The 9538-nt window shown below is 42.3% G+C and overlaps 1 protein-coding gene across 2 annotated transcripts in view; it reads right to left on the reverse strand.

The window, feature by feature from the left end:
* The window catches only part of brinp3a.1 (BMP/retinoic acid inducible neural specific 3a, tandem duplicate 1), a 62280-nt gene extending 58158 nt beyond the window's left edge, over positions 1 to 4122 (reverse strand). Inside the window, exons 1-3 of one of the 2 annotated variants that reach the window (XM_006797816.3) lie at positions 3794 to 4122; positions 3585 to 3681; positions 2956 to 3266 (exon numbers count right to left, since the gene is read on the reverse strand). In XM_006797816.3, the coding sequence (XP_006797879.1) occupies positions 2956 to 3209 (254 nt within the window). In that variant the 5' untranslated portion in view covers positions 3210 to 3266; positions 3585 to 3681; positions 3794 to 4122. Of the gene's footprint in view, positions 1 to 2955; positions 3267 to 3584 lie in introns of both variants that reach the window. The other variant, XM_006797815.2, reaches the window with a different exon arrangement.
* Between the last annotated feature and the right edge of the window lie 5416 nt (positions 4123 to 9538).

A 9538-nucleotide genomic window follows, 5' to 3' on the forward strand; every position in this document is an offset into this window, starting at 1 on the left:
CAGAGGATTTGCAGTCTGAAAATCACATTTGTTACAATGTTTCACATTTACACTGCTGCGACATAAAGCTGTAAATCTCTAAGCTTTTTAATCTGCTTTTTAATGCACTCCATGCAGGCGATGGGGGGGAAAAAGAAAAGAAAAACCTTACAACTTTTACTCTGAATAGTACTCAACTAAATTGTTAATTTTTGGAAGAAAAAAAAAAGGATATAATATAATTGGAAAAGACTACAAGCTGTTCTGGTGCAATGACCCGCCGGCAGGGGGGGATAAAGCTGTGTTTCCTCTCTTCTCTCTCTCTTTCTCTCTCTCTCTCCTTTTGTACTCCATCTCCTACAGCCCTCTCCCTCATTCCCTGACTCCCTCTCCCCTGCCCCCTGACGGGAAAGGCCAACTGAGCTCTGGAGAATATTTATGAGCAAGGGAGAGCAATTGGTTTGAGATCATTCGACAAGGGAGGAAGAAAAGGAGTAAGGGAGGTAGGGAGAGGGGGCAGGAAAAAAAAGAACTTGACAGAGACATGGAGATAAAGGAAGAGACGGGGTTTACATTTTAATGTTTAAATTTAACCTCCCTCATACCCGGTGAATACTGAGACTGAGTTCATATTGCTATGTCTCATCTGTCTTTAGGTGTGCATGCCAGTATTGTACATATACTTTATACTTAGGAGGTGTGGAATCCACACAAGCACTAAGGAAAGCTCTCCAAATTGAGGCCAGCTTCAGTTTGGGACTGACACAGTGTTGGTGATTCAAGAGGCAATAAAAGGACTTTTACTGACCCATAATAGGCTGCAAAGTGTCTGCAAGGAGCAGGACGCTGTTGTCGGGCAATACGAAAGATTATTTTTGCCTAGAGTTTTCTTTTTTTTAAATAAAAAAGATTTAAAATTCATGAGTCTTTTATGAGCCACGCAACCCAAACAAACAGCACATCCCACTGCAGTTTGAAGGCACTTCTGATCTCTTCATTCCTCAGCATCCTCAGCTGCTCAGTGAAGGATGACAGTGCCAGGAGTGCAAGATATTTAAAGCTTCGAAAGAGTTGTGCTTTTTTTCTTTTTCAGCCCAGGAAACTAAACGACAATGCAGGAACTCTATTCAACATGGTGATATTTCACCTTTTTCACTTGAGTTTCTATTGGATTTCTGCTCTAATTAGGTATCGTACTGTTCTAGAACGAAACTGAAAAGGCCATTGTAGCCTGAGGGGAAAAGACGGTTATAGACCTGTCAAGTTTGCATTATCAGATATTCAATTGATGGTCAAAAAAAAAAAGTCATAGTGTCTGTAAGAAAATGTTGTCTAGAAGTTGGCCAAAAATCTGAGCGCATGTTTTAGCTGTGTGCAAATGTTAGATTTGCAGCACTTGGGTGGGGTGCAGAAAGGGCAGGAGGGCACAAGAGCAAGCAAGGAGAAAAGCAGATATGAAGACGTCCTGAGAAATGGAAAGACGATGCCAACAGAAAGGCAGTGAAGGAGGAAATGATGGATGTTGGGGAGCCAGCAGCGCTACATTCTCTGTCTTTGCCTGGCATTGTCGCCCCTGTCAGCTGCTAAATGCCAGTGTCAGTCAAACCTCTGTTCAGCTGGCAACAGCTCCTCTGCCACTCGGCTGAGGACACCCCGGCATTACTCTCATCTATGACTATCAAAGCACTTACCTGGCACACACCGGCGCAAATACAGACACTCAAGTAAGCACACCTAGTTGCACTCTCACATATCGTGGAGCATCTTCAGCCATTGTTGTTGGTACCTCAGTTTTTCACAAAAGATGTGAAGTCAAGCATGTGATTTAAAAAAAAAAATGTTTATGTTTACGTACATCAAAAACAAGGATTCTTTTTTTTTATTCCAACCTCCAGAGGACATTCACACCCTGAAGTCAAAACAGGAATGCTCACACAGTCTACTTTGGATGGTGATTTATAGACTCCATAAGATGATACAGCCATCAAACAAACATACACCAGACTTTGCCCTTTCAGTCTGTGCTAAGTCACGCTGACTGAACCCACAGCCTAACAGAATTTCATCAGTCTCGGTTTCAGTGCACACTCTGAATGCTGGAGGTACGTTTCTATTCCGAAGACAGCAAAGCTTAGGGAAATATGACAGCTGGTACACTCACTTGTGTAAAAGACTAAAAAAATCTGCTAAATGTGTTAACTCTGGTGACAGTGGCAAAATCGCCTTCCTTTCCTTTGTAGCGCAAGCTGTGGAAATGGAGAAAAAAAACCCAATGGGTGTTATGCACCATTTTATGCCATATATCCAAACCAAGAGACCGCTGAGTAATATTTGTAGCTTTCGTCTCTGAAATTCTCAGTGTTTTCTACTCCTGTCAGGAAATAAAATAAAAACAACTAAAGAAAAATTACATCACAGCAAGCTTTCAAACAATACCCCGCTGTTTCGAAAGCACACACCCACTACACTTCACACCGCACACTTTTTGAATCCATCCTGTCACACATCAGCGAGCTCAGTCAGATATCTCTTATGTCCCACTGCTTTGCCCAAACCCCCCTGCAGTATCTTCACTTTGAGTTCCCACTGATATGCAGCATTTTGAGAGTTTGTATCACACTCAAACCATGTCGTTGCTACCATCAAAAAGGGCAAACAGTCGCACCCAAAGATGCTTGCATGTGTGCAAACTGCACGCAGTGCTTTTATTTGTATGCAAAGTAATCTTCTCAATACATCATCCCCCAGTTCACCACCCACTAAATCTGCATCTTTTATAGTCTAAAGAAAAGTATACCCTAATCTCTTGTTTAGTATACCCTTTTCTAAAGAAGAAGGAGAGGGGGGAAAACTCCAAGCAAGACCACATGAATCAGAATAATTACATTTAGCCTATTTGACTTGACAAAAACAGCCTTGATTTCAGGTATGTAAGCTCTGCAGCAGTCAGCTGGCACAACCACTGCTGTCTCTCACCTGTATATCTTGTACTTGGTGGTGAATCCCTGCTGGTAGCGCTCTGTGAAATCAACAAACTCCTGCGAGTTGTGAAAAGGACCTTTGTCCGAAAGGAGCCAGCCCAGGGGCCCAGTGGAGCCGCTGAAGCCTGACCCGGCAGGGTCCGCAGCACTGGCCCCTGCTACCAACCAGCTCTGGAGCAGGCTTAGTGATAACCACTTCCATAGAAACATGAGGGCCGTCAGTCTAATGGAGATGCACGGGCCACTCATGCTGTTTCCCCCGGCCCCGGTGACTCCTCATTCTCCCTGCACTGCTGACGAGTTCCGCTGGAAGGAGGAGAAAGAGGCAGACGGAGAGCAATTGAGACAACGTGGACACAAAGGGCACTAATTAGTAATTTTGGTTTGGGATGAGGGGAACAAAGGGGAACTGAGAGGGCTCATTTGTCAAGTAGCGCCAGACCAGAACAAATATTTTAGAGGTTGCATTGTGGAAAGTGAAGCTAATGAAAAAGGTGAGTTTAGAATTTATTTTGGACGACGTAACCTACAAAAAAAATCAAAATATTTCATTTCGCTACCTTAGGTCGGTTATTATTAAAAGGTTTAATGTTGTTGTTTTGTTTGTTTGTTTGTTTTTTTTACCTGATTCTGCAAGTACTGGAGTCCGTGACTGGTTGGAATTAGTCTCCGCAAAATCCCCTGATAGGACTGTAAAGTTGGGCTCAGCTGGGCGTGCAGACTGGGCGGCATTTGAAAAAAATAAATAAGATTTTTGTTGTTTTTGTTGTTGTAGAAAAAATTTCGCTCACAAATTCAAACTCGCGAACAATCTGGGGAACAAAACATCCAACCTCCTCAGAGCGCGCTCCTCTCTCTCACAGCGGTATCTCCAGCGGTGTGCGCTCCGCACTGTAGGTCCACTCCAGCGACCGCAACGCGTTTAATATGACGGGGTCAAAAAACTCACAGGCAGACTGGTCACTTCAACACACCGCTGTGACTTGGATTCGGTGAATGCGCGGGTGGGAGAAGCGTGGCGAGCCTCCGTCCTCTTAACTCATTTCTGCTCTCTGCTAGAGGGGCGCGCTCGGGGCGCATGCAGGGCGCAGGGAGAGCTGCTGATGATGCTGACAGTGCCTGGACTCCCAGCGAACGGAATGTGTGAATGGCATTAGGGGTGCTCTCGCTCTCCTCTCTCTCTCTCCCTCCCTCCTGTACCACAGCGTCGCAATTTAATTTATTCCAGCATCTAGCACACACCCGGTTGGTTGGGACGTAACTGGAGGAACTGAAAGTAGGAGGTGTTCAAGAGGGGTAGTGGGTGGAGGGGGAGGCTGGATGAGGGGATGGTCAGAGAAGGCTAGTGTGCTTGAGACAGATGCCTCATTTCAGAAAAAGCAATAGAAGTCACCTGCAGTTCGGATCAATACAAATTAGAGTGGAGGCGAAAAGAACAAAACAGGAGGAAATCTGGATAAAATGCCAGCTTTAAAAAGTCGAGTGGCCTCACGTTTATGGTCTGATTCTGGCTGATGGATGGCACGAGCAGCTTTTCAGTCAAAACTGGGAAAATAATAACAACAGCTACGTTTCAGAAAAGTTGGGTTATGAAAGTGAAATTAGCTCAGTTTGAACTAAGATTTCATGAGTATTTTAGAGTAAAACAGAGCCAATACACTAAATGTAAAATCCTCAAATAGGTATAATCATCACACTCCGGAAGCGAATGGAGGGGATGGATGGTATTATTTTAGTAGCAAATGACTCCCGAAAATATTTGAATTATTTGAATAATGTCTTTAATGATGGTGTCGGTGATCATCATCATGACGAAGAGGAAGGGGGAGATGAGGAGGAGAAGCGGGGAGGGTGTATTCACCCCCCCCCCCCCCCAACCCCACCCCTCAGTTATTCTCGTTATCTTCTCTGCCCTCTTCCTCACTCTCCCCCCTTTTTTCCTGCAGAGTAATCATCACTTTCACCATCAGCAAACTTAATTAGATCTGCTCTATCCCCGCTCTATCCAAGCGCTTGTGCGTCGGACACTGAGCGCGGATCAGAGAGCGGGCGAAAGGAGGGAGGGATATGTGCTGCCTTTCAGATTTTCTGTAGACGTTCAAAGGGAGGTTTTATGCAGGGATTGGATTAGAGAAATGAACACCATTGAGTCGCGAGATTCGCTGGCTCCTAAACTCAAAGGGAAACTGAAATCCCGTGGCACAGAGACTCGCAGAATCTGGAGTGGAAGAATGAGTTGATTTGTCACAGTTTCATCATCATGTCTCGGGATTGGGTGCCTTTTCTTCTGACCCTGCCTTGCAGCCACGAAGACTTGTGAAGGACAACTACCTAATAGGAACAGACAGTCTTTTTGGTGTTTCTGGAAAGAGGGATTTTTCTGCTTGCCTGTTATAAGCAGCATTGTAGCTGACCATTTAAAGTTTGTGTGGAAGCACAGATTCAACTTTTCCTTTTACGCAAGTTTTGAATAAAAGATGATTTTTTTAGTGGAGAGTGTCATGGCTTGTCTCCGTGGGTTCAAACAGCATTTTAGGTTGTTTTTAGAAGACGTGTTTCAATGCTCCAAAACTCACAGGAAGAGTGGAGTGTAAGTCCCCAAAGCTTATATTTACAATTTCAAATGAATCATTCATTCAATCTGAGTACAGTTCTCTACAAGAGCAGGTGTGGCTATGAGTACTGCAGCGTGTACAATAAGTTAGTTTGCATGTTTGTTGCTTTTTAGAAGACATGGGAAAGAAACAGAATTGATTGCCAATTGATGCAGCGTAAGGATGTCCATGTGGACCAGATCTAAACCAGGCACACAAAGGAGGGGGGGGGGGGGAATCAAAGACAATGTCACAGTAAAGTGCTCATTAAAGCTAAAGGAAGATACATCAAATGTGTAGGTCACAGAGGCAGAGCACTGACCTGTAACAAGAAGTGATCCTTATGCTTTTCAAGGCTACAGTAACCAAAGACGGTAAAAGCAGAACCTTAGCAAGTGCACACAGCCAGACACCCTTGAGTGTTAGTTTTGAAATGTGAAAATTATCATAAAATTACTTGGAAATCTTCAGTTTGTCCTGAAAGAAGTGTTCTATTCAAATCAAACACACTGCAGCTAGAGATGGGATGAAAAAGAAACATCATAAACATGGATTTTAATTGAAATGCATCACAAAGAAATCCACAAGGTGGAGAGTAACCATCTGCTCAAACATAGTACTTAATTGATTCTTTTGGATATGTTTTTTTTTTTTTTTTTAAATATCGTAATGAATGTTTATTGTAGGTGAGGTCACTATTGGTGACAAACCCAAAAAGAATTATCACAAACCTCAGCTCTGCTAAGTATTTTGATCTCTTGCAGCTCATTCATTTGGTTTAACATCCCACAACCTTACTGAGATATTTCCCTGGTGGAGACCAGACCCAAAACAGTTCCACAGTGGTTCCTGAAACAGTTCTGCATTGTGATGCTTATTTTGTGTTGCCATAAGTGTAATAAACCAACAAGTAATTTGCCCCAACACAACATGTAAATTTTCAAATCTTTACTTTGTTTTCACTGTTTTAATTAACATGAAATAGAGCTTTTAAATCGCAGCGTGAATGGCAGTTTCTTTCAGTTGTTAACAAATACTCTTAATCAGTAGGACTAATATTACTACTACTAATAATCCCTGCCTTTGAGGTGATTGATTGATTGATTGATTGATTGATTGATTGATTGATTGATTGATTGAGGTGACACAGGACTAGCCAACTTTGGGCCAGCATGATCCAATTACATTTATTTATTACTTTTTAGGTTTTTAGCTAGTTACCAATTCATATGTTAAAGTAGATTTATATGTTCATTACATTTGGTTGAAGATATGTTACACTACTGTTTTGTGATTTAGTAACGGGAGATGCAAGATAGTTGAAAGCTGCACCTATGGCCAGAAACCAGACTTGCTTATTCCACATTGCATATGACATGTTTGGGGGAGTTTTCAAAATTTTAAGCAAGACATCAGCAAAACATTCTGTAATAATACTCTAAACTATATTATATTACCCAAAGTATTCACTTATCTGCCTTCACACACATATGAACTTGAGCAGCATCCCATTCTTAATCAATCAGGTTTAATATGATGTTGCCCCACCCTTTGCAGCTACAAGAGCCTCAACACCTAAAGACTTCCATAAGGTGTGTTTATGGGACTTTTTAACCATTCTTCCAGAAGTGCATTTATGAGGTCAGACACTTATGTTGCACGAGCAGCTCTGGCTCGCAGTTTCTGCTGTAAGGATTTTGTGCTAGGCACAAAAAAACGAAGAAAATCTATCTGGATTGGAACTCGGAATTGTGGTTCCCCACTTTGATAAGGGGGACCAGAGAGTTTGTTAATTTTATTTTAGGGTGCGTGGGAGTTTGTTCAACCAGGCACAACCAAAGTATCTGATTCAGTAGCCATACAGCACCTCAACAAGTCCAAGGTCAGAGTCCTTAGTTGGTAAAGGATAGAGTGACTACTTAAAGCCAGGAATGAGTTACTGCCCCAAGTAAATGAATCCCTGGGGTCTTATCCACGAGTGAAGGAAGAGTTGAGCGGGAGACTATCAGATAGATTGGTGCGGCGTCAGCAGTGATACAGACTCTCGTGGTCTCTTGTGACGAAGAAAGAGCTGAGCATGAAAGCAAAGCTGTCGATTTACTAGTTGATCTTTGTTGCATGAGCCCTGGGTAGTGACAGAATGAACAAGATTGCAGATAATAGTGGCAAAAATGAGTTTTCCCCAAAGGGTGGATCGCAAATGAGGAGACTGGCCATTTGTCTCAGAGTGACAATGCTTCTCCTTCCCATTGAAACAATCTAGTTGAGGTGGTTTGGACAGCTGACAATGATGCCTCCTTGGTGAAATGTTCTGGGCATGTCCCAACAGGAGGAGGCCCTGGGGCCGACCCAGGACATGCTGGAGAGACACCTCAGTTTCCTGCATGAGGTGGACAGCGAGAGCGGGTTTGGGTGACTCTGCTTAGCCTACTGACCTTGCAACCTGAACCTAGACAAGCAGCACAAAATGGATGGATGGATATTCATTTTAATTGGGTACTAATGTCAAACGTTTGACTATGCTGTTATGCCCGAATAACAATTTCACTTGTAAACAATTTTTAAATAATATTTTGGGTGAATGTAGCCCATTGAAGCATGGTCTAAGTTAGTAAACAAGAATAGACACTAAGCACAGTGCAATCAGAAAAGAGACATCTGCTTTTACATTCCCAAACTCTTGTAGTTGAGATTCCTACATCCATCTGAATTGACTTTTTTTATTATGTTGGAAATAACATGCAACTCAAAATAGAAAAAGGAGAGATGTGAAGCCCTAATATATTTATTCCTTGCGCACAATGTGCTACAGAGCTACTGAGCCTTCATGGTGTCCGGCAATCATTACACACAGCAAAATAATAACAACCTGCAAATAGTCTTGTGTCGTCAAACAGCCGGTACACAGACCTGGAGATGAGGTCTCATCTCTGCATGACTCAGTGTAACCCCAACGAGTGGTGGAAAGAAGTGAGGCAGTCGCATTTACTCAGCACTGAGACAGATAGTCATTAGGGGAGGTAAACATTCACTTAAGCCTGAACGTGCTCATTGATGCCACTCAAGGGTCTTTGTGAGGAGTGATCAGGGAACAGAGTGAAACTGAGGTTTTAATCAGCCTGAGAACCTGACAGCTTTTGTCAGTGCTTTGTCTGAGCACTGTTGGCTTTAGCTTCATTTCAATTTTGGGCAATATAGGGTAGGAAAAGTAATACAGGCCCGTCCTTACACCTGACATGTCTAGAACATCTTCAATGCCTCTATGTCTCTATTAGGTCTAGTTTGTAACTTGGTGCTGTATACAAAACATAACCTAGTTGGATCACAGACACACAAATGTGGTCATTAAAGATTCAAACAGTCTGACAAAGCTTTAATCAGAATCTCGATTACTCATTGGTCATTTGGACCTCGATCTCACAATTAATCAACAAGAAAATCTCCTCCCTCCTGCCTGCTCTACTGGCTTTATCGTGATCATCATGGTTTTGTTACTCTGGAGTTTTCAGGCTTGACTGCAGTATTCAGGATTTTCTTTTTTTTTTTGTGCTTGAGTGCAATATACACACTGTTTCTAATTAAGCGCCTGGTTCACAGTGAGGTCTTGTGGTGTCTGCTCACTGTGTGAAGAACATTGTGCTATTGTGTACAAAAAGGAGAGCAGTAGAAGACAGTGGAAGTAGATAGTAGCTATGGCTTTGGTGCATTTTTGATGTCTTTTCTAGACTCATCTAAAAGACTTTCTTTAATACGTCTTTATCAAACCCAATCATCCAGTATTCTTATCCGTTTTATATTTTAGCATTTAGACTTATTATTCTCTTTGTAAGTGTTTTTTTAAATTATTTTTTTAAAGACTTCTGGTTTTCACATATTTTTATAATAGTGTTTGGCCAAGTTGTTTCTTTCAGGCTACAGCATGTGCATACTTCTCTGATGTAGTTCATTAAGGAAAAGCTTCTGTCAATTAAATTGTTATGAATA

This window comes from Neolamprologus brichardi, chromosome 17, assembly GCF_056152115.1.
Source record: "Neolamprologus brichardi isolate AB-2024 chromosome 17, ASM5615211v1, whole genome shotgun sequence".
NCBI classification, from domain to species: domain Eukaryota; kingdom Metazoa; phylum Chordata; class Actinopteri; order Cichliformes; family Cichlidae; genus Neolamprologus; species Neolamprologus brichardi.